Below are 25,471 nucleotides of genomic sequence, written 5' to 3' on the forward strand. Positions count from 1 at the left end.
ACGCATGCGCCATACGCTATTGGCGGTCTTGGCAGTGCGCCGTCGACCATTGGTGTCAGCTGGAGCGTTTCGTCAGATGGTGTCGTGAATCCTGTAAAATCACATCGATCAGTGAACGACGGAGACCGAGTCAAGATGAGCGGTGGTATGCCAGAGCTGGGCTCGAAGATCAGCTTGATCTCGAAGGCGGATATTCGCTACGAAGGCCGCTTGTTCACCGTCGATCCGCAGGAATGCACCATTGCTCTAGCCAACGGTGAGTAGCACGACGGGAATCCAAGATGGACACCCGCCGCACTGATTTCGTCGCGCCGTCCCGCCGTTGCCGCCGTCGCCGTCGAGTCAGTATCTCGCATCTCGATCGTTCCTAGTTTCGTGAACAGGTTCGCGTACCGAGGACCTTGCCACCGGTTTCTCATTGATTTTCGTCGAGTTCGCTCTTCCGTGCCCGTAAACGCGCGAACGGCCACTTTGTGCGATGCGTTTCCGTTATCGCGAATAAACACGGAGGTCACTCCTCGTGCCTCCGGCTTGCCGGCCTGCCACTCGCCGGCTTCGGTTCCGCTTGCCGGTTTCGGCGCGTTCACCGGACGCGTTGTACACGGTGCAGCAAAGATTGCCAATCGCGACGCCCAACGGCCTCGACTCTTTTGTCGCAGTTGGCGTCCCGGCGCTCCGGACAGTCGCTCGAGAAGCTACCGGCGTCTGCAATTCGCCGGACAAATATCGCCACAAAACAATCGGGGTCGCGGCGACCTAACCCGGGAGCCCTCGTAACGGATGCCTTCTCGAGGACACCGGATTGAGAATTCCAAAAATTCCATCGCGATCGGGAAACTAGATCTCGCTAATTCTGTGTCCCCCGATTTTGCGTCGCGTTATTTAATCCGCACATTTGGCGAAAACACCGAGTGTCGGGTAGCTATCGAAAAATCACTGGATCTGCGTTATGTCATGGTTACGCGGTTATTCGGCGGCCGCCGAAGTTTCATGGCAAGAATCTTTTCGTTTCCCTGTCACCAACGCTTTGTTAAAACTTTTATTACAACGATTGGTATTAGATTGCCTAAACGATAAATTAAAAACTTGAGAATTTATGTAAACTTTGGACATGCCTTATTGTCTATCACTATAACACTACGTTTATTTTGTACATGTAAAATTAAGAAAAGTTCTAAGTCGATATTACTGGAAATTGTATTATTGATTATATGCTATTGTGAAGATATAAGTTTGAATTTATGAGTCTGGTATGTGTAACGTTTGTGTGGAATGTTTATCTCTTTCTTCCGACTGTTTACGTGTCCTTGCTCCTCTTGTCCTACTAGATTGAACCATGTAGGCACATGACTTTGATGTATTTGAAGCCTAAGAAACAAATATTATTTGAGGAAATCTACTGGAGCCATACCAATTTTTGTTTTACATGAATTATATGAAAAAAACCTATATTATATAAAGAAAAAACAAAATGTTTCTTTTAAGACGTTATTAATAACTGTAAAATTATTAGCATCAACAGTATTGCATGCACACACACAGAAATATCTTGTATAACAAAATGTATGAGATATGGAGTAGTCTCTGAGAATGTCAGATTCCTATCCAAACTCGGATAATATTTGAATTACTTTCCTGATATGAATAATTCATATGAAACGATTATTCACTAATAATCAGTAATAATATAATAATAGTCAGATATTAAATGTTTATGTCCAAGTAATGAATGTCCAAGTACTCATCGGTTTGTGATTTTACATAGAACAATGCATTATGTTAGTTATATTAAATATATAGAAAACTTCGACATTATTTTAGCTATTTTAAAATAACCAAATTGGATATTCGAATTTTAATAAATAACTCGATATTAATATGACAATAGACTGTAATAGAGTTTCTAAATGTGAAAGTTTAATTACCTCTTGCCTTTTGCAGTACGCTCTTTTGGTACGGAGGATCGGGAAACTCAGCTTCCTGTGGCGCCACAGAATCAAGTATATGAATATATTCTGTTTCGCGGATCTGACATCAAAGACATCAGAGTCGTCAACAATGTTAGTTCTATTCCAAATGATCCAGCTATTGTGCAGGTAATTATTTTATATAATTGTCACGTTTGACTCTCTGAGATCAATAATTTGGAAATAATGAAAAACTAAAATTTCAGAGTAAGATTTAATTGAAATTAATTGAAATCTGAAAGCAATCATTCATTGATGAATTTGTGTAGATGACAGTGCAGCCATCTATGGGTCAGCAGTCGTATCAACCGCAGCCCAATTATGCTCATCCAATGATGGGTCAGATGGGTCCGATGGGTGGCCAGTATGGGCCTCCTTATGGCATGGGTATAGGGGCCATAGGTCCGGTAATGGGAATGCCAACCGCAGCTAGAGATCCACGCGGAGCAATTAATAAACAGCCAAGTGAGTTGAGCTTGGGCTCTGCTGAACCCAATGCCATCTCTATCCCAAACTCACTGCCAACGGCCAATATCGACCCATTACCAAAAGATCAATGTCTGGAAGATGGTAAACTGTTTTTGCTATGAAATATCCCTTGCTTTGCTGGCATGTTTCTTGCTGCTTCCACTCTGGTAATGCCTGCAGATCTTTTTTCTTTTTCTTTTTTTTTCTTTAGAAAGCTCCATTCTGTCAAAAATTTGCACGAACTATATGCACACTAATTTTAATAGCGTCAATTTGTATGCACAGTGCTTCCAGTCAATGTTACATTACTAAATTTGAACATTTTATTAACGAACATCTCTCCATTGCACTTTTAATATTTTTTTACAATCTTAATATCTTAATATTTTTCTTGCAAGCTTCTCGCTTTTGGCTCCTTTTTATGCATCGATATCAATATAATACATGTTACTCTGAAATTCTCTTATGCACTTTTAAAACTTGAATATTTTCAGAGAAATTTGAAAAAATAATTTTCATGTCTATTTAAACTCTGCACAATTTTTACATGTAATTTTATGCATCGCTCTTTTACATGCGTTTTTAAAATTAGTGCATGATACTTTTTGCATATGCATATTTAAATTTTACTCCATTTATGCTAACAAGTACAACAGAATAGCAACAACAGTAATAATGAACGATGAAAATCGTTGTGAAACATTTCCGCGAAAAATTTTTTTCGCATTATATACGCGAAATTTTTGTAGAAGTAAGTTAGAAGTTGGGAATGAAAGGTTTATGTCTTTATTTTCTGATACTAAAGTACTGTATCGAATTAAGAATGCCTGCGTTGTCGATATGCTATGTCCCGTAATTCGCGTAAATGGAACATGAGCTAAATGACATATTTACTACGCAATGACAGGTGTATTAGATCTTATCAGTGGTGGTTCTCGTTCTACCACTCCTACATCATCTTTATTGACAAGGAAAAGTCCGACAATGGATCAAGGCATACAGGTGGGACATGAACAACAATCGCAGCAACAAGGCAGCAACATTGGGAAATTGAATGACAAGTCAAACATTAGGACTGTCCAGCCACCTCGCCGAGACCATGACCATGGGTATAACATTTATACATTAAAAATAATCTTGTATCAATAAGTGAAACTTTGTTATTAATTATTATTTCTTATACATCTCGTTCGTATAAAGTTTTATACATAAATGTAGTATAAATTATAAAGTTTTGTTATCTAAAGTTATACAACAGTTTTTGTGCTTTAATAACAGCTTCATATTTTCCGAATTCTGGAGAGAAAAACTGTTTTTATTAATTTTATTTTTATCATTTAACACCAGATTTCTTGATTATAAAAACGACATTTAATCATTTTCTTTGTTGTATTGATTTGATTATTAGATTATAGTGGTCGTATAGGACTTTGTTTAATGGACGTTTCGTCGCATTTTTTTAGTCACGGAGGCCCCAAGATCAATACCGGCATGTCTCATCAGTTTAACGACAAGAGAGACATGATGAAGCATGATGGTCAGATGCATGGTCAAGGCGGTCACATGCAGGGTGGTCGAGGTAATCGTGGCGGTTGGATAAATCGTGGTAACATGAGAGGTAGAGGGGGCAGAGGACGCGGTGGTTTTCGTACGAATCAAGTGGGCAACGCTGGTACCAAGCCGAAGAATACACTGAAGTTTGATAATGATTACGATTTCGAGCAGGCCAATACTGAGTTTGAGGAATTGAGGTAAGCGTGGACCGCAATTTATTAATTACGCATGCTTATGTGTTAAATTCATTTCAAGAAATATCCTTGAGATGAACAATGTGGACATGCGAGAGTAAATTAATGCGAATTTAAAGCAGTCGTAGTTACATCAAGTACGAATTGCTTACGCGTCGCATTAACATTATTTTATGTATTGACGCTGCTTGTTGATAATAAGTTTATGCTACTTCTCGGCAGTATAATGATTTATAATTATTAATATAATTGTAAATCATATTGTAGGTCACAGTTGGCGAAAACGAAGATTGATGGTGCTGACAATGAGAAGAAAGATGATAGTGGGAATGAAACCGGCGCAGGTGAAGGTGAACCAGAAGAGGAACCTGAAATTGTCCACTACGATAAGTCGAAGTCTTTCTTCGATAATATTAGTTGCGAAGCTGTTGAGAGGAGTAAAGGGTATTTAATAAATATAATTACTATAATGAATCTAATAAAATAATCTGATACAGTAATTTAAATCATTTCTTTAAGAATTTTGACAAGAGTGAACATATTACGTCATTAACTAAGTAATCCGGGTGACATCTAGATTGGAAAGATGTTTTGGAAAATTTTGTTTTTTTGTTTCTTAAAGGTTGCCTATCTTGCTATAAAATTAATATATAACAAGCTGCATTGTGCTGTCATAAATATATGTTTAGTTTGATTTATCGATATCAGTATAATAAATGTTACTCTGAAATTCTTATGCACTTTTAAAGCTTTAATATTTTCAGAAATTTGAAAAATATTTTTAATAATATCTATTTATAAACTCTGCACAATTTTTACATGTAATTTTATGCATCGCTCTTTACATGCGTTTTAAAATTAGTGCATGATACTTTTTGCATATGCATATTTAAATTTTCTTCCATTTATGTAACAAGATACGCCAACTAGATACGGCCCAGTCTAATTGTTTAGCTAATGATGTAATAAATGTAAAGGTGATTGAATTTGCATGCCTATTGGTAACCTACAGATGTAAAATTTAATGTTTTCAACTGTAATTTCTTATTTGTCTTGTTATTTTAATTTCCCAAGTTACATAGAAACATTGGTACAAATTGTTTCAGGCGATTCCAACGTACGGATTGGAGAACGGAGCGGAAGTTGAATTCGGAAACGTTCGGCGTGGCTTCCACAAGACGCGGAGGATTCCGTGGTCGTGGCTACTACAATCGCGGAATGGGAGGCATGTACAGAGGTGGCGGCGGTGGCAACAACATGGGTTTTCGCGGTGGCTACCGAGGCAGCAGGGGCGGCAATCGCAAGCCCGCTAACCAGCTACAAAGTAATACGGGGAGTCAAAATCGCGTGACCAACGAACAGTCCGCCTCTCAGTCGCAGGCAAACGTTATCTAAACGAAGGAGAAATATAATTGGTCACCGGTGCGGCGTAAATAAGTTTAAGTAATATGCCCGGAGAGGATAAGCGATGCGCTATTATATATATATAAGTATTCAACTAGATTAAGATTTTTACGATACGTGCTCTACCATTATGGACTGATTTGGGCTAGAATTTCGCAATCGAATAGCAGAGGTATACGCGGCCGGATTAAACGTAGATTATATTATGTAACAGAGCGCGCGCGCACGCGCGTTTGGAATCGCCGAACCGGTGAGTTTGTATGTGGGCTAGCTGACAAGAATCGCACATGTGGACAATGCTGGCGCATATGACACTTTGCATTGATACTTTGCGGCTGAGGAACGGTCGAGGAAGCTACTTTTAGAGAAACGAATTTTTCTTATCACTTAGTCGACAATGATCACGTTGAGTTGAGAAAACACCTTCGTCAGGGAAGCGAAGTCAATTACGAGATAGAACGATGTTCCTTGTTCTTTTCTTCTGTTTTTATATCGACACTTATTTGTGGATCGAGCAGTGGCGCGAGAATCTGGGAGGAAAAGAATTGCCTGTGAGAAACTACTCGTATATTTTACTCGGGGTATATATGTTTACTGGTAAAAATTCTTAATGGAATAATAATCTTCGAGTCACTTTGAGAGGAATAGAGGATCGGAGTGACGTGACCCGTTTGTAATTAGATTAAAAGAAATTGTACAATTCGATCGTGATCATTTTTCCAGTCTGGTTTTCTCAAGACTTGACTATAATAAAAACAAACTAATTGTGGAGTGGCTTTATGATAATGATGATGATGATAATATTGGATCATCATGGAGGATTTTACCTTCAGTTTGCACCTCGTTTCGGTCCCATTGTCAGTATGGAGCGACCGATTCGTGTCCGAATATCGGAAGTAAATGATAATAGGTGTACGTATAAAAGTACTTTCTCGTCAAAGTATGTAAAAATCGATTGTATCTAATTGCATTTGTCGAGAATAGGAATATTGTGAGATACATGGTACAAGGAAAATGCGACATAAAAAGTGTTCTTTTCTTTTCTTTTGGTTTTTTTTTTGAGTACGCAGACGAGGTTCTTTGAGTCTTCGGCACGAGTTCACGTAAATATGTAATTTTATTAGGGGAGATGATTATGAGTGTGGTATAATAAGCGAGGAAGCCAGTTTATATATATATACATAAATCTTATATTATTAATTTGGAATCCTGCGATTCGCGCTTACTCTTTCTTTGCGAGATCTGGATTTAGAATTGTGGAAGGTGTAAGCGTCAGTCTTATTGTTGTACGTAGCTAAGTTCGAAATCATGTTACACATTTGTCATCGTGTTTTGCAACTAAGGATTCCTCGACTGCTCTCGAACACAATTGAATTTTTCATTTGCCGGGATTACAAATTTGTGTCCTGCAGGATCGATAATCTATTATACTAAATTTGCAGTTTTTCATGTTAATTAAAATCGACATTTCTCATAATTACTTGTAATCGTAAACTGATGTTTTATTAGCACATTTCTTTTTTTTTGTCAGCTCCGACTAAGATGTAATATACATTCAAAAGGAAATTGGGTATTCAACGTACATGTATGGGAAAAGGAAAAAATATTTAAATAATTATTTATTACTCGATATAATTATGATACTTGCAACCAGATAGTTACTTGTGTAAGATAACGATCATACATGTATATTCAAGCGAATTCGTGTAATTGATCCGAGTTTACTTTTATCAACTTATTCAGTTCTGGTCTTGTAACAAGGACATTACTCCGCGTACACAAAGAACTGGTACGCGAGGAACTGGAGTTGCATGGATAATTCGAGAATTGAACTCGTGACGAGAGTCTTTGCGAACGCATGAAAATAATCATCGTGATAAAAACCGTTCATGCTTTCGAAGAATCCTTTTTGATGCACGACGACGCTGCGCGTAGATTGTGTTAAATGGCGATGCGAGTATAAACTAAACAGCATGATGTCCTTAAAGATGTAAGACGTGGATGAAACAGAATAAGAATATTATTTGCGACTATTATTTTTCTATGGCTCGTGCAGAGTCCCACTCATACAGATATTATATACATACATACATAGACACATACACACATACATGATTTGAGATTTACATAACTGATAAGCAAAGTCCTCGGAAGGGGCGAAAAGTAAAAAAAAAGGATCATAGAACTATAAAAGTGAGATAAGCGAGTAGAAAGAGATACGAGGATGGTGAAGAAATCTAACTTTTAAGTTTCATGCAGAGCGCATGCGAAGTATGATGCATAATGTACGCGATGTTCCGATGAAAATGAATTTTTGTTTTGTACAGTGGATATTGTGATTCCCGATGCTGAATAATACTGAGATAATGAAATAACAGATCGTCGTGTCACTTCCAGTTCTCTTGCGCGGTACTCGAACAAAGAGGAGGGCTCTACGAAGTTGTAATATAAACGCGGAACGGTAACGTGAAATCACCCTTTCTTTCTTGTGCCTCCTCTTCATCATGAACACCGATTTACGAGTATTATCATTTCAGTGTCAGATCGTGCGACTCTAGATGAACGATTTGAGAAAGATGCATGACGTTCGAGGAAAGGAATGTAAATAGAATTATATAACGTTCTTTATTAGGAGCCTAACGTATGTGTTGCGAGGAGGCTTTATCGCGCGATCGATAATATAACAAAAATTTACACACACACACACACACACATATACACACACAGAAATGCGCTGCGCATTATACGTGATGTGTGATTAGGGTGTGCGCGAGAAAAAAAAACTGCGTCTTCCACACGTTACATCCGATGTTTGAAATATTCGATAAGAATGGCGCTAGAAAATGATTTATTAAACGATATCGTTAGCCCCGTACATCGGCGGGTCGCGTTGGTTCGCGGCTCGGACAACCGGGAGCAATTATATATCTTTCTGCACGTGGCACGATAAGTGGAAGTAAACATCATATGCCGCTAAGATGCGGTAAGAGAGACCACCGAACTCTGAGCGTCGACGTGACCGAAATTTGCCATGTATATCCGTAACTCAAGTTATATAATTAGATACTTGTAGAACTTAGAGTTTGCAGCGTGCGCGCGTGTAACACAAGTTAATCTTGCAAGTAAGTTTCGTATAAAACTCAAACGTGTTTTCAGGATTCTGTTCCAATAATATTAACACCGTGTGTATCTTTTCAGAATATTTATTACAAAACTATTTTTATCACAGGCATTTTATACAATCTGGCGACTCAACTAGAAATAGTGAAATCGAACGTATATACGCATGATGTTTGAGGCTGCTTTGACGGAACCAGCGAGTAACATCCAGATGGCAAAAAATGCGCTACTTCTCGGTTACGAAATCAGTGGAGGATAATTGCAGGAATGGTTTCTCCACGATACGTCGCAGCTCTTCGCCTCGACTGCATCTCGTCCCTCTTTCGCGCTTCCGGTTATATCGTGGGATGTCTGCGAGCGATGACGTTCCATGTGGACTTGCGCGACGAGACGTTTTTTCGTGCCAAAGCGCAGCGAAAGATCACGGTCGGACGCCTGCCGATTATCAGTGAGCCTCCTCAGGCGCAGCTCATCAAGCCCGTCCTCGTACTGTCGCAGACCTCCCTTATCGCGCGACCTCCCACGACCTTAGTGTCGACGTGCGTGAAGTTGTTCTTGTAGTGACGGCGCAGAGTACGCGGATTCGGCACGTAAACTTCGTAAGGCGCTCGGCCGCTCTCGATGACCCAGATACTGCCGGACTCGCCGATCCTCAAGATCGTCATTAGACCCTGCGCGACTACGTAAGGCCTGTAAAAGCAAGATTAAATTAAAACGGAACGAAAAACTCAGTCCGCTTGAGTTCGCGATTACACGTAATCTTTCGAGGGACGTAACGTTCACTTCAGGATCGGATTTAACGAGCTACATCTCGTACAGATCTTCAGATTGTTGCAAAGAAGTTTGCATCATTGTTGGAAGACTATTCTTGTAAAAGATTGCTTTCGATTAAAATGCTTGGGTTTCATCATTGTCCGCTGAGAAAAGATGATTTATTTATGCCGTAATTTCATCCCACGCTAGCTCAGTGCTTATCCTGATTTACTTATCACATCAATGAAATGCATAGGCAGTATCAATGACTCACGTTTGTATCGAGAACTGTTCAAGAGTTTTTACGAAATCCGCTTTCATGACCCTTGAGAGCAGCTTATTAGGACTATCTACCGTCATGCTGGTTTCCGTCAGTCCAGCGCATAAAGTTATCACGGTAACGCCGGTCTTCTCGTAATGATAAGGATCCTATTTGGGAATCAACACAATTAAAGTATAATCAATCGAATATAATTTAAATATATTAATATAACTGATTTAAAATGTGCATGTAATACTTGTAATACTTTAAACATTTTATCTTAATCCAAAACTTGCTGTGACAGTCAATCGCTAAACAAATTTTTCTTCTTTAGGATATCATGTGATTATTTTTCTTTAATAGCTATTTACCGAAAGAGACTGCGATAGACCGATGATGGCGTGTTTCGTGGCCGTGTAAACTGGAAGCTGAGCTGTGTTTCGTATATCCATGTGTTGCCCGACATTTACCAAGATACCACCGTGACCACCCGTATCTCTTCTCATGTGCTGCATAGCTAACATCGCGGTGCTGACCATGCCACTCTACAAAATAATCCAATGTCTCACATATACCTAACATATATTTTTAATCATCGTTATTTTATCTTTTAATATCTTTTATATTTGCTTTTATGAAATTCATTCGCAAAATTATTTGACAGCAACAAGTTCTAAATAGATATAAAATAATCATGTATAATGAACAAGTTTTGTGAAAGATATATTTATGGCAGGAAGAAATGTCATCATAATACTGAAAAATTATTATCGATGACATTAATAAATTATTATTGACGATACTCACGATGTTCACCGCGATTTCCTTTTCCCATCTTCGCTCATCTAAAATTCCAGCGTTGTTCACCACGATGTCAATAGTCTCTAACAACGCTGACGTCTTCTTGAAAGCCTCTGTAAATTGTTATATATCAGACATGAAATGAGATAGGTACGGATACTTGATGGAAGGTTTGGCGATTATAATATTCGGGTCATTACACGCGATGTGAGAATCTTGCTTCATATTTACCAGTCACTTGTTTGTGATTAGATACGTCGGTGTGTATGAAGTGCACCTTCTTCTCGCCGCAAGATTTTTCGATGCCGAGTGCGATCCGCTTGCCAGCCTCAGCGTCGATGTCCAATATAACTATTTTCTGCACATAAAGAGGTACGTAAGGATATTAATTTAAATCATATTTAAATGTAACAGTATTAATTATATTAATTTGTACAATAATTGAACAATGTCATTCTGTAAATTAAAAATGCAAAAGGCGTCTTACGTTTTGATGATCTCTTTAATTCATTCACTAATATTGATTGCTCTATAATTAAAAAAATTATATAAAAGGATATAGTTGTAGTTTCTACTTAATTTAAGGTTCTGATAAAACTAGTTTTACTAAGCCACGCATCTATATAACAAGATTCAAGTCTCATTTACATAATTAGCTTTTTACAGGTGCATATGTTATTAATAGTATCTCATTACTGTTTTAATTATGAAGCTTACATTTGCTCCATGTTTGAGGAAGTGATTGAGGAAAGCGTAACCAAGTCCTGCCGCACCGCCGGTAATCAGAACATTTTTTCCGGAAACAATACAGTTGATCGCTTCTATCTCTTTTGCTCTTTCGGATGCTGAGGAACGACGACGAAGTGGTCTCATGGGTGGATCTGTAACATAATAAGTTTGTTGGGTAAATAAAAGAACAAATTTACTTCTTGATATTTTTGATATTGAAAACATTTATCCTTTTTATTAATAATAATGATTAATTTATTATTTAGTACTTACGGACATTGATGATTAGGTTTTGCGATAATAATCTTTTTTAATTGAAAGTTTGGTATTTTAATTTTTAAGAAATCGATCTTATAGAACTGCGGACTTTAGGATATTAATACATACATATTCTATGACAAAAGAATCGGAGACTTACCCATCCTCTCTTGAAGAAAATTGAAGCGAATATTTAAGAAGTAGTCAGTTTCCTTAAATCCTCAAAGCGAAACCGAAGTGAGAACTCAGACTTTATGCTAGTAATACGTGCGTTTCGACTGAACTTCGAGACCGTCTTTCGAATGGTATTTATATGCGATAAGCAGCGATATGGGATTCCGCGATATTGAGAGTACAGTTTCTGTCGTGGCGGGGATGTTTCAGTGAACGAAAGGTGGACTCTGGGCTATGGATTGCGCATAGACAAGACAATCAGAGCAACACAATTAAAATAATATTTTTTTGATATTTCTATAAGAGTCTCATAGATTATTAAGCAACTTTAAAAACTTGAAAGTTATCCTCTTACGTTTTTATCTTTGTCGAATAACATTAAATCGAAATTATCGATTGAGAATTCGATAATTTCGATTGTCGATTAAAATGTAATTGTTACGTTACATTGAGACACGTTAGATTTATGGACGATAATATTTCTGCTGAAAATCACTGAAAGTATTATTGTTACCTAATCATTTTAATTCTTTATAATTACAAATTAATAATGCATTACGTTCTCAGTCTTAGAAAAATGATTATTTACTGCAAATAATGACATACAAAAACCTCGTTAAATAAACGTTTATGCTTAACGAGGTTGCTATTTTCGATAGCGGCGTTTTACGATTTTTCAGTCATTAGCATTCATCGTGATTGTTTGCTTTTTTATTGTCTATCTTATCTCACTTTCTTGCTAGACTAGTCAGAGCTATATCTCGTCGTTCTCTTTTCGCGTCGTTCCCGATAGCGTCCTCCCCTAATTAACCCTTTCCAAGCAGGCTAATTAATCGCCGACAGTCCGGCTTTCTGATACTGCACATAGACAAGCGCAGAACATTCCTCGAAGCAGTTTTGCGCAGTTTTCCTTATACTTGAAGAGATATAATTGCGGATAGTGTCGCATTATCGCGACAGGTCGTGATCCAAGTCACGCTAGGCCCTCCATTCTCGAGAACTTTATGCGCGCGCTTTTCACGCGTCTAGCGAAATTAAAATTTATCGGAATATACCCCGGATGTGCATTTTTTAGACTTTTCCTAGCATTCGTTTTGCATATTTAATGCCACCAGCGGGTCGTTCCGTTAATAAGAATTTATGGCAGTCGCGGGACGTGAGGCTGGATTGTAGATTACTCGCGAGACGGAATATTTTCGCTTCTTTACGTGTCTCGCATCTCATGATACAGTTTCGTTGTGCCTGCGTACTTTCAAGTTAATTTCATTTTAATTTAATTGTGGTTGCATTTTATTTAATATCTCCGTATCCTAAAGCGTAAACGATGCATTTATTTTATTAAATTTATTAAATTTAGTATTTTTTAAATTTATTAAATGCGAGATTAACGCAAAGAAATGTAAAGATGTATTTGATGTAAACGATTACTCACATGCGCGTGAACGCTCGAAGATCTTTCTATCATTTTTACTTAAAGTAGAACAAAAATGCATAGATTTTTGAAAAAATTGACACTGAAAAACATGACAGAACGCACGACAATTGACGTACATAGAATAGCATCATATTATTCAGAATGACTTGAACATTCAGCTTGCAGGGGTCAAATCCAAGACGAACTATCGTGCATTTCCTGAGATAGTGACGATCAGATAACTTTTGTTCGGCAAGTCGGTTGCTCACGTAATAGTCACGGGTTGCAACGAAAGAAAACGTTATCGGTCGAATATATCGTAAGCAGTCGGTCCTAATCAAATGTGACTGATCTTTCCGTGACCTCTTATTACGTGGGAATTTTTCTGAGTTTCCGAGTTCATGGATGCACATAAGGAAGACTACGAAAATTGATAAAGCAATAATAAATCAAACATAAACTGTTGTTGATAAAAGCGAATTTTTATTTATTCTGATATTATTATTTGTATTAATTTTTCTATATTTTTAAATCATTATATCTTTATAATAATTACTTAATCAAATAATTCTTCAGGTATGGATTTATCTTTATGTTAAAAGTATCATCTTTATGCTATTAAAAGTATTATCTTTATGTTAAAAAATATTCTAGATTCTCTCTCTCTCTTTCTCTCTTGTAGTTTAACTCTGATTCTGATTTTTAGAACAGGAATATGACAATTCACGATACAAAAGTTGAAAAAGCTACAAGTATTACATCTACTATTAATTTGAAACATTAAGATATGTTGTAGATGATCTATATTCAGGGTTGAGAAGTAACGCGTTACTTTTTAGGCCCAGTTCCACAACTTACTTTAACCGTTAATAGAGAATTCACAATGCGTCACATGTAGAATCTCTAGAAAACGAACTCTCCTGTTGGATTGAACGTCATACATCGGACATCGGACGCGCAGTATGAATTGTTGTTCATTAACGAGTTAAACTCCGGTTAAAGTAAGTTGTGGAACTGGGCCTTAGAATCGATAACGAATAACGGTAACGCGTTACTTTTAAAAAATAACTTTCCCAATCTTGGGTATATTTGCAGTGTTTGTGTATCGACCGATTATGATTAAATATTAAGAACGATGTTACAAAGAAACAGATCCAAGACAGGAAGAGGACGGGCATCGCGAGGATAGAAAAGGTCGATCATCGCGTTATCTCCTTTCCTTGCATTTCCATGATATTTGCAAATTGAGAGACGCTTATCGTCAGGTCGGCCGTTCGTGGCATCGGCGCGTCGTGGAGAAATAGCCGCAACCGGTGCAGTCGTGTGGCACAAAGCGGTGATAAGAGCTTGACGTGCGCACAGCTCGTGCTCGCCGCGTCTTATCGATAGAAAAAGCGCATTTAACGTCCGGTCGTGGCGTCGCGCTCACGATAAATCAGAGGGGTAATCGCGCGTCGTCGGCCCCGAGCCGATACGGGGTAACCGGTCTGATTCGGTTTCGATCGTACTTTACACCGTATCCAGACGAAAGTAATTTCTCGTGCGATTCTTTGTATCGTTATCAGGCTGCGCTGCAGCGCGCGTAAATGCGCACGCGGGGTAGTTTACGCCAGCGTGCGCGTTTACGCGTCCGGCTGCAGCGAGTTGGCGAGTGCTACACGTCATCTCGCAGATGTATGTACACGTGTCTGCATAAGATTACGTTCCGTTTATCGATTCAATGACTGGTCCAGTGATGGCTGTTTACGGATGTTGACTGATGTTCGCGCCGCCGCTCTTAAATGTAATCTTCCTTATACTTTGTATCTCACTTTGTTTGTAATGGAGTTCATTTCGGTGCTGGTATCCCCTGGGTTATCGCGAACTCAACCCGGATTATAAAACTGGAATACACGAATCGATTCATGATTGACACGTGAATGCCGAACGAATTTCACATGCTTGCCGCTTGTAGTACAATTTTTATTATCACGAAAGAATGAAATATATATTATTAAAAATAAGATAATATTTTATTATTTAATAGCATACGTGCGTAAACACATGCTTTTTACGTTTTCATTATAGCATTCATGTTTTATAAAGAATTTTTTATTGTGTCGGAGCTTATTCAAAATATATTGTTAAATAAGTTTGACAATATCAGCAAATCTTGTAACATTCAACGTGTTGGTGATTCTTTTATGCTTTATTTCATTATGTAATATTAATCTATTTTATTAATAACTCAGATTTTACATGAATTTTAATTTAATTTTAGTTTAATTTGGAAAATTGAAAGTATAATATATGAAGATGTAAAAAAATATATAAATATATGACGGCTAAAACTTTCTGCAGGTTATTTAGGAGAGTGTCTTCTATACTACATGTCAAAATCAAAATTGACCTAACTTCCCTAATCTATATAATTAATAATTATCTGTATAATTAATAAACGTTAATATTATTTGTGATATATTGTGATATATCTCAGAAACTATCGCGATCCTCAGATAGTTGTTAAGTAAAAATTACTTAAAACTTCATAACATAACATATCCCTTCATAACATCTGTCAGAATAAAAAAGATCCGCGAAGTGTAATTGTTTATGCAGTTTTACAAAATATATATTTAATATAATAAAAACTATGTTGTGTATAAAAGATAGGAATATATTGAACGTCATAGTTATCAATTCCAAATTTTTATATTCCAATTTTTACAAAACAACAACAGATTTATCCGGTATTTTATAAAGTATTGTATGAAAAAGAATAATGTAACAGGTAACTGATAAATTATCTGATTTATTGTAAAATTGACATGACAGAAATTGTCATTCGATCGATTTCTTCAATCGATTCCATATTTTCCTACATGCTGTCAGCTAGTTTTCCTTCAGTTCGATTTCGCTTTTCTGCGGCAAAGTGTCGGGAAGCTGCACCTCATAAACCGGTTTTCCGTCTTCGCTGATCCATACACTGCCATTTTGCGCACATCGAATTACGTATACTAATCCGTGAGCGATAGTTTCCACTCTGACAACAAATATTATTTTAGCATTTTGCGCAGGTTTTAAATACGCATGATGTATGAATTAACCCTAGCTTCCCACACAGGGGTGCCTGAAACCCCAAGTAAAATAAAGTAATTCACGATGTTTGAATTGTAATCTTTTTTCACAAGCGAATATTTTACAAACTATTTTCTTTTTCAAATTTTTCTATGCATAGGCATATTCCTTGATGTGGCGTATCGATGACAAAAAGTGACTTGATTTTTCTTTATATTTTTAATTAAATGTTCGACATGGATAGCCTGTATCCCAATGTGGGAAGATAGGGCTAATGATAATCTCACCTTTGAGGTTGATAATTCTGCAAAATGTCAATGTTCGAAATACCCTGCGGCAGATCTTCAAGAACTGACGTGTCGGCCAAACCAGGACATAGAACGATTACTTTTACATTGGTTCTCTCGTAGTGATAAGGTTGCTAAAAATCAGAAATATCGAATTAAGACAATAACATCTTTCTTATGTATCTTCTTCAGACATTTACGATATCTGGAATAAAATTACTCTTGATATTTAAAGAAGAAACTGTTGCTAAGGAAAAATAATTGAAAAATAATTCTTACTTGTTTATTCTTGAAAAGTTAAATAAGCGCTTACTGCAAAAGAGCGGCTGAAGCTAACTACGGCATGCTTTGTAGTTGAATACACTGGGAGTTCAGGTACTGCCCGCAAACCGGCAATAGACGAAATGTTTACGACGACACCACCCTTGCCTCCAGAGTCTTTTCGCATTTGTTGAATTCCCAGAATAGTCCCGCGAATTAGGGCTGTCTGCAAATATAAAATTAATTAATGTTTCAAAATTAATTAATCAAAATTAATTCAAAATATAAAATTATTGTTACATTTATATTCTGCGTATCAATATTAGAAAGTATTTTAAGAAACAATCTTAATGGATGTAGGTGCAATCATCACTTTAATGCGTTAATCTCTAAAATAAAAAATGGAGAAAGATATTTACCACATTAACATCGATGGTTCTGGAGAAGTCAGTTTCATTTATCACACTTGCATTATTTATTACAATGTCCAGCCCACCGAGAATGTTGATGGCCTCTTTTAATGTGGCTACAGCAAGCAACGTTTTCAGCTTTAAATAAGTGTCCAATGTACGAGCGGAAAGTATAAATGTAATAAATAAATATAATAAATAAATTTAATATTCACAGTATTGTGTAAATAATCTTCAAATTTATTTATGAATCTACGTACTATTGAAATATCAGTTATCAAATATAAAACAGTAATATAAAACAGATTCTTGAACATGCTAAAATTGATAAATGTAGAAAAACCCTTCAAGCACGTATTTTCTCAGTTAAAAAAATATTTTACATTTGCAGGCGTATGCTTACCATCGAATTCGGAATTATTCGTCACGTCGCAGTGAAGGAAGACGGCACGTTTCCGGCCGAAATCGCTGTTGAAAGTTTGCTCAGCCTGTTGTCCAAGGGATTGCCGGATATCGATCATAACTATCATCTAGGGGTATTTACATCGACATTATTTGTAAAGTTAGTTGGAAGATAAGAGTTTGTAAAGTTTGTAAAGATTTAGATTTTGCTGATGTTGAAAAAGATTATAATATTTTCAGATATCAAATATTAAAAATAATGGTTATTGATAGATGATAGATGACATACCGAGGCACCATTTCGCAGTAGTTCTCTGCTAAACGCCAGACCCAAGCTGCTCGCTGCTCCAATCACTATAACGCGTTTATCCTTGATCTGCATATTTTGCTTCAATTTTACCGGCGATTAATCTTCTAAATTCTTCTCATATGTACACTAGGCAATCTTGATCATTTAAAATATATTACCAATTTTTTACTACGAATTTTATCTTTGTGTGAAACTAATCGCACGCGATTAAGAGAAGCAGGGACTTCTCTTTGTCGATATGACCACCAGCTGCGATGCGAACCTTCGTCTGAGAGCCTCCTTGAACCGATATGGAAGAATTCTCTGTTTTCGTTTGGCGATCTTTGACCCTGCGATTACGTCTCCGTAATGCAATGATGTTTCAAGAATCTTGAACGTTTCTGAAGCAGGTCAGTGGAATGAAATCTCGAGTAAATTGCTTAGTAAGCTTTGTATTCGTGCATGTTCTTTTAAGGAAAACTAAATTGTTTTTAGTAAAATTGCATAGTTAATACTTTATGTGAAACGCTGCAATTAATTAATCTTAAAACAATTAAATTTTAATAGTACGTCGTGCTACTTCTTGCGGAAATTAATCAGAGATCAACTTGACTTTCTCCTATCGACAAAACTTTAAATCTATTTTTTATTTAAATCGGATTTCTTTGCGATAGCGTGGAGTGCTTGACGTAAACATACGATTATAAAATTGATGATAATTCTAATTATGTCGAAAATAAAGCTGCAGATTATCGATTTGTGCTTCATTATTAAAATGAAATAATAAAATAAAAAAAATTAATACACCAAAATAATAAAAATCTGAAAAATATTAGTAGCAAAAGAGAAAGATTCAGGTTTGTCCAATCAAAAATTTTATTGGAGGGATCACTTTGTTTCATCGGTTTTTATTTTATTTGGAATACTCTGAGGTATTTGCTTTCTGAGAGAAAGCACTCTCTTTATAATATAATAATTATAAAATCAATATGCAGAATTGCTCATTTTACACGCAAATATCGGATAAAATGTCTTTGTCTTCCTCCAGAGCCATGTCGCGCGATTGAGAGGAAAGAAAGAGGAGCAAGAAAAGGAATCTTCACACTTGTGGGGTGCGGTTTTCAACGGCGTTCCAAAAATAAAAGGGGCCAAGGGGCCGAGACGAGACGTGGCCGCCGGCTGGTCTAGTCCACCGTGGAATCACCACATTTACGTATTTACGCACGTGCGTGAAGGGCACGCACCAACCGGCTTCTCCGCGCACACCCGCATGGTACGCAGACGCGCCAATCAATATCGGGCCATACCGGGTGTGCACCCCGAGAGTCGCGATAGTCAGTCAGCCAGTACACCGTCGACGACCAACCACACCTCCCAAGACCGTCTCGCTGTCGTTGTCGTCGATTACACCCCTTCGCTGGACAAGAGCACGTCGCCCGGACGTTGCCCCGATTTGCCGGTGCCGCTACATCCCCGCCTGTCCCGGAAGGTCAGCACGTGCGGAAGAAATCGAAAGGTACAACGAGAAAAAATAAGGAAACGATTCGCAAACTGACTCTCGATGGGGTGAATTTGAACTAGATATATAACGGGTGGATTGTTTTTTATTGTGGCGATTATAAATTCTTGATCGACATTTCGGAATGTTAACGTGAGATGTCGGATTTGGGAAATTTGTGGTATATTGTTCGAATTTGAAGAAAAGGAAACGAATCGGCAAACTGACTCTCGATGGGGTAAATTTGAACTAGACGATATATAGCTGGTGGATTTTTTTATTGTAGCGATTGTAAATTTTTAATCGACATTTCGGAATGTTAACGTGAGACGTCGGATTTGGGAAATTTGTGGTATACTGTTGGAATGTGAGTTAATATCTAAATTTCGCCTTCCCGGCATGTCGAGACATGATAGTCGAAGTGATAGATGAGAGGGCGATGCGTCTTCTCGAACTGAGTGAGTACCCACTGCCATTGGAACACGTAGAGAGGTGATTCAGTCGCTTTGAACGGATTTAATTAACGCATCAGTATGCAATTGCGTTAACGAACATTTGCAACGTGTTACATAATTAAAACAGATTTATCGCTAATATAACTGATTTCAATATGTTGAACAAGCAAGATATTCTTTCGCGCAAAGATATTAAGAATATTAAGAATCGTCTTATTAATACATACAAAGATTAATTAATTCATGCTACTTTAAAATTTTGTGCATGCAGGTACAAAAGCAAATAAAAATTTAAAAACGATGGAAATAAAGGGGCGGGTTGCCCTAGTGACGGGAGCAGCATCCGGTATTGGCAAAGCGTGTGCCATCGAGCTGTTGAATCAAGGTGCTAAGGTAATAAAATAATTTTAAAATATACCTACTTTTAATAACTTTTGATATTAGATTGTATACCTTTGTATACACATTGGAAAAGTATCTCTTTTTTGCCAAAGAAGAAGACTTGATTATAAGCACGCCTTTGATCACTGCTGTTTTTCGATCTGGAATTTCGTATAAAAACTGCGTTCCGAGAATCTTTCGATGTTTTCCTCTGAACTGGCTGATTTATATTTAGATCGCTCGCAGACAGAAAAGAAACTTATCGCGTACTCACAAGAAGAATTTTAACAAATCGCAGTTATTGGCAATAAGTTATATCTTATATTGTCTATTGGAATAATTTTACTTTGTTTTACAGTATTATTATTATTATTATATAATAATACTGTAAAATATATCATCTTTGTGATTCTAAATGTAAGTTTTTCTTCTTTAGAAAATTTCTGCTTTTGATAGGTTCAATAAATTTTAATTTATGCAATGTGTATACAATCTACATATATATATATATATATATATATATATATATATATAAGAAACTGAATGAAGAAATTTATTTCTCTTGCGGTTTATTTAATAATTAGGAATATTCTAAATAATAATTAACATATCATATAGCTACAAACGACGTAAAATCTATTTTAAAAGAACAATAAATAATCTTTTTATAATATCTGTTATATGAACAATTTTGTCACAGGTGGCTATATGTGATATTAACACTGAAGAAGGAGAGAAACTAGTGGAGACATTAGCCGCGAAGTATGGCAAGGGTCGTGCGATCTTTTCACAATGCGACGTTACGGATTATCCGCAGTTCGAAGGTATGATAATTCATGATAACTATTATGTTTGGTCAATCGTATATTTATATATTTCGCATGAGTAACTAACGTATACATGTATAGGTATACACATATCATTTCCAATTCCAATACGATTCTCATGTAGTGTACGTTGTAATTCGATTTACAGAATCATTTCAGACAACGATCGCGGAATTCGGTCATATTGATATCGTTATCAACAATGCTGGTATCATGAATGACCGGTTTTGGGAGCTCGAAGTAGACATTAATCTCGTAAGCGATATCTCATAGATTTCTTTCACTATGCTTGCATGTTCATATGTCCTGTCGTTATAATAGTGTTTGTACAAATGCTCTCTAAAATGTTATTAGATTTATGAAGATTTGTACAAAAACTTTTTATTTTTTCGTTTTTCATATATTGTTTATCTCACATTTTAATTGTTATAATTCATATACAGGGTGAGGCACCTAAAACAGGCCACCTGAATATCTCGGCTGTTATTGGTGATAGAAAAAAATGTGTCAGACCAAACTTGCATGGTTTCGAGGAACACATAATTTGTTCTAAATAATTTTTTATTAGGTGGACGCGTAGAGGTCATATGAAGGTCAACTTCGTTTTTTTAAATGGTATGATATGTTTTTTTACGTACCATCTAGTAGAGCGTTTGAAGATGCGCACATTAATCTACGGGTCAAAATCATTCGAGGTCACTGAAGGCTAAAATTTCTAAGTGCTAGAACTTTTTCACAACTTTTAGAACAAGGGAACTCTAGGCAATATAAGAAATAATGATATGAACAACTCAGAACTTCTCGGAAAAGAAAAAATTTCTAAGGGCTGGAACTTTTTCATTTCTGAATTTACGGTATTTTCAATAGCAGGGAACTCTAGGCAATATAAGAAATAATGATATGAACAACTCAGAACTTCTCGGAAAAGAAAAAATTTCTAAGGGCTAGAACTTTTTCATTTCTGAATTTACGGTATTTTCAATAGCAGAGAACTCTAGGCAATATAAAAAATAATGATATCATCAACTCAGAACTTCTCGGAAAAGAAAAAATTTCTAACGGCTAGAACTTTTCATTTCTGAATTTACGGTATTTTCAATAGCAGAGAACTCTAGGCAATATAAAGTAAATTATTTTCCCTTGCAGTTGGCCTTCAGTGACCTTGAATGATTTTGACCCGTAGATCAATGTGCGCATCTTCAAACGCTCTACTAGATAGTACGTAAAAAAACATATCATACCATTTAAAAAAACGAAGTTGACCTTCATATGATCTCTACGCGTCCACCTAATAAAAAACTATTTAGAACAAATTATGTGTCCCTCGAAATCATACAAGTTTGGTCTGACACATTTTTTTCTATCATCAATAACAACCGAGATATTCAGGTGGCCTGTTTTAGGTGCCTCATTCTGTATAGTGCTTTAGAGTCTTTTGGGAGATTGTAAAATTTAAATAATATTTTAGATAGCATACCTTTTTAGATTAATATTTTTTTATTTAATTTAATTAATTTATTAGAAATTTGCTTATAACAATCTATTAATCTATCTGTTTAATTTTTTTATAAATCGCATAAATGTTTTTCCTCTGTGTTACACTTCTCTCCGCTTTTCTCTTATTCTTTAGACTTTATATTTCAACGAGTAAATACTGGTTTGATTATTTTTAGAATTTATTAACTATAATCTCAGATAGTTCTTCATTGCATGTAATCCATTTGTTATCAATAAATTTTTGATGAAAAAATGATTTGACATCGTTGGTGATACGTGTGTTAAAACTTGATATTGTTGCAAATTACAGAACGGTGTAATTCGCGGTACTTTGCTCGCTCAACGATTTATGGGCACGGATAGGGGTGGTCAGGGTGGCATCGTTGTTAACATCGGCAGCAATGTCAGCTTTAATCCTTTTGTCAGCGTGCCAATTTATTCTGCGACAAAAGCAGCCGTCGTTAGCTTCACCAGAGCTTTTGGAGTAAGGAGCTTCTTCTTATCTAGCTCAATTTTATTTATATTACCGATTATGATTACTAACTCAAAATAACACAAAAGAAGTCATAAATTTCTCAATTATTATTAAAAAACTTGCATTCGATTAAAGTTCTGCGATAAGATATTGTATAAATTGGAAGCTTAATAATTTCTATATTAAATTACATTTAAATGTTTATTTTATCAAATTAGATTCAAGATAGAAGTATTAATTCCTCAATTTCGAATAGGATCAGTATCACGTAGACTTAACAGGCGTTAAGGTGATGGCACTCTGTCCGAATGCTACGGATACCAAATTAGTGCGAGACGTCAACAGAAAGCTTCTTTTAACTCGCTATGAGGATGCCTGGCAAAGAGATACAGCTGCATCAGTTTTTCAAAGGTATTATTCGCATAAGTTTTTTTATATAACTCTAAAGTCTAAATAAACCGTAAACTCTAAATGTAAACTCTAAATAAATCAGAATTAGATCCTTGTTCGATTATTCAATTATAAATTTTCAATTAAAAAGTTAATTATCAATAATTACGGCAGGATAAAATTAAAAAGAATATATATTTTATTGTGAACGATTAAGACATTATAAAAAATATATTAATTTTTCTACATTTTCTAAGAACGCAGAAATGTATGCTCGAAGAGAAAATGAAATTTATACAATTTTAGAAAGAATGTTAAGAGAGATCTGATATTTTGCAGGGCGGAACATGTGGCAAAGTCCTTGATACAAATATTGAGTACTGGCAAGAGCGGAAACGTGTGGATGGTGGAGAAGGATCAGCCGCCGCATGAGATCAGCTTCGCGAAGCACTAAGAGGACAACACGTCTACACGTGGTGCAATGATTTTTCCTCGCTTCGCTACAAATATTTATACCGTACCGCACAATTAATTGTAATTTGTGTCGAGATATATTCAGTCACATGTTCGTTGTTCTCTTGTTCTCTCAAGAAGGTAGACGCGAGCGAAACATAGTTATTCACACTTTCATACGAAATATTTGAGAGACCAGTACCAATGTTTTTATTATAATAATAATAACGAATATGTTATTCAAAGCCAACATCATTATTCGATTTTTGATAGAAAATAATACTTTTGGTACGTTTTATACTGACATGAAAACCACGACAGAACGCGATGACTATTCGGATTTATAATTATGAGAGAATTTTACAGGAAGAAAGAAGAAGAAGGAGACGATCGCGATGTTAGAAAGCAGTATAAAGTTTCGCGTGATCGACGTAGATCGCGTGAAGATCCCCGGGAACATAATTGCGAAAAAAACAATGTAAAACAATGTAAAAAACAATGGCTTCGCTTCCGTCCCGCACCCGCGTTGTGAATCCGCGTCGGTTCTTTGCATGAGCCTTAATAATGCACTTGCTTGTCAGCTATAATGCTCGAGGAATAATTTCTCGGCGATACGGAAGTATTGCACCGGCCAATTTGTCGCAATTCGACATTCACTATCCTGCCGCACGCACTTTGTAATCATGTGACTTGTTCATTTGTGTAATGCATCGTGTACTCTCGACAATTCCTCCAATCCATTCCGTTCAATTCGTGTTGAATGTAACGTAATCCAGCAACAAACATATACACACATATATGTTTCATTAGATCTACTATTAATAAAGATAAACTTTGTACCACTTGTGTGAGGAAGACAGGGAGAGAGCGTGTGTGAAAGAGATAGAGTGAGAAGTTAAAGATTTATATCGCGTGCATATGCGCTCTCGCGAAGCGTACAAAACTGGAAAGAAGTGAAAGAAGGAACAAGATTATGTAATCTCTCATTGATAACTGGTGCAGACAATTCTGATTCCACGAAAATTCCGCACTGCTACCACAATGTTGGAAAAAATGATACGTCGCCCGGCTAAATCGAGTCAATTATTGAAGAAGAAATTATCCACGTGTCTAAAACTTTCTAGTGCACCTTAAACAGCTGACGAGACTGAACTGAAATTCCAGGGTTGGGCATCAGAAGTGTCTGCGTCCGCTTATGCGCGAATACAATTAAACCTAAATCCGTCGGATGATTACTCCAAACAAAACTGTGTATCCAATCGTATATCCATAATTTTTCTACAGTCTTTTTCGAGAGGGACAAGAATATTTAGAGACAGTGTAGCGATAGAATTAGAATTCTAAGTAGCTTAAATGCAAACACAACGCTCGACGAAATTGTGTGTTTTTCGATATTAAATATTATGGAATCCTTAGAAGAGAAATCTGTACGATGTGCAATTGCATCGAAACTCAGATCGATACATCAATTATTTGGCTAGTTAATGAAATTTTCGTTCGGAAGGTCTCGTCCGTTCGAGCAATCCTTGTAGCTTTTGATTAAGGACGTGATTAGCGGCGGTTGTTGATTTTGTTTCTGTTATGTGTTATATGTTGCTAGCCTTGTCACAATAAAAACATATGCATTGCCTTTTAATAAAAATACTAGATCATCAATTTGTCTGCATCAACGACACAACTACAAATCAGAT

The 25,471-nt window shown here is 36.5% G+C and overlaps 3 protein-coding genes across 4 annotated transcripts; 2 read left to right on the top strand and 1 right to left on the bottom strand.

Moving 5' to 3' along the window:
• The first annotated feature begins 10 nt into the window (after positions 1-10).
• LOC105276305 (protein LSM14 homolog A) lies at positions 11-7,810 on the top strand. Of its 2 annotated transcripts, none has more exons than XM_026972159.1 (7): positions 11-256; positions 1,942-2,096; positions 2,237-2,537; positions 3,343-3,544; positions 3,899-4,186; positions 4,451-4,627; positions 5,290-7,810. In XM_026972159.1, the coding sequence occupies exons 1-7, from the start codon at positions 136-138 to the stop codon at positions 5,576-5,578; spliced, it is 1,533 nt and encodes a 510-aa protein (XP_026827960.1). In that variant the 5' UTR covers positions 11-135; the 3' UTR covers positions 5,579-7,810. The 2 variants fall into 2 exon arrangements, with proteins under 2 accessions (XP_026827960.1, XP_026827959.1); XM_026972158.1 differs by having other exon boundaries at positions 37-256; positions 2,237-2,432.
• A 964-nt stretch (positions 7,811-8,774) lies between these two features.
• LOC105276018 (peroxisomal hydratase-dehydrogenase-epimerase) lies at positions 8,775-18,993 on the bottom strand. The gene is made up of 13 exons (XM_020030572.2): positions 17,805-18,993; positions 17,517-17,643; positions 17,123-17,229; positions 16,756-16,929; positions 16,443-16,576; positions 15,971-16,120; positions 13,117-13,154; positions 11,241-11,404; positions 10,755-10,881; positions 10,530-10,636; positions 10,094-10,267; positions 9,735-9,889; positions 8,775-9,397 (listed from the first exon to the last, which is right to left on the bottom strand). The coding sequence occupies exons 1-13, from the start codon at positions 17,895-17,897 to the stop codon at positions 9,166-9,168; spliced, it is 1,782 nt and encodes a 593-aa protein (XP_019886131.1). The 5' UTR covers positions 17,898-18,993; the 3' UTR covers positions 8,775-9,165.
• Positions 18,994-19,176: 183 nt separating this feature from the next.
• LOC105276016 (15-hydroxyprostaglandin dehydrogenase [NAD(+)]) lies at positions 19,177-25,416 on the top strand. Its single transcript, XM_011333323.3, has 7 exons — positions 19,177-19,320; positions 20,029-20,150; positions 20,839-20,962; positions 21,114-21,220; positions 22,773-22,946; positions 23,194-23,348; positions 23,667-25,416. Exons 2-7 carry the CDS (start codon positions 20,058-20,060, stop codon positions 23,779-23,781), a joined length of 768 nt encoding a protein of 255 aa, XP_011331625.1. The 5' UTR covers positions 19,177-19,320; positions 20,029-20,057; the 3' UTR covers positions 23,782-25,416.
• Positions 25,417-25,471: the final 55 nt, after the last annotated feature.

This window comes from Ooceraea biroi, chromosome 9 (genome assembly GCF_003672135.1).
Source record: "Ooceraea biroi isolate clonal line C1 chromosome 9, Obir_v5.4, whole genome shotgun sequence".
NCBI lineage: Eukaryota > Metazoa > Arthropoda > Insecta > Hymenoptera > Formicidae > Ooceraea > Ooceraea biroi.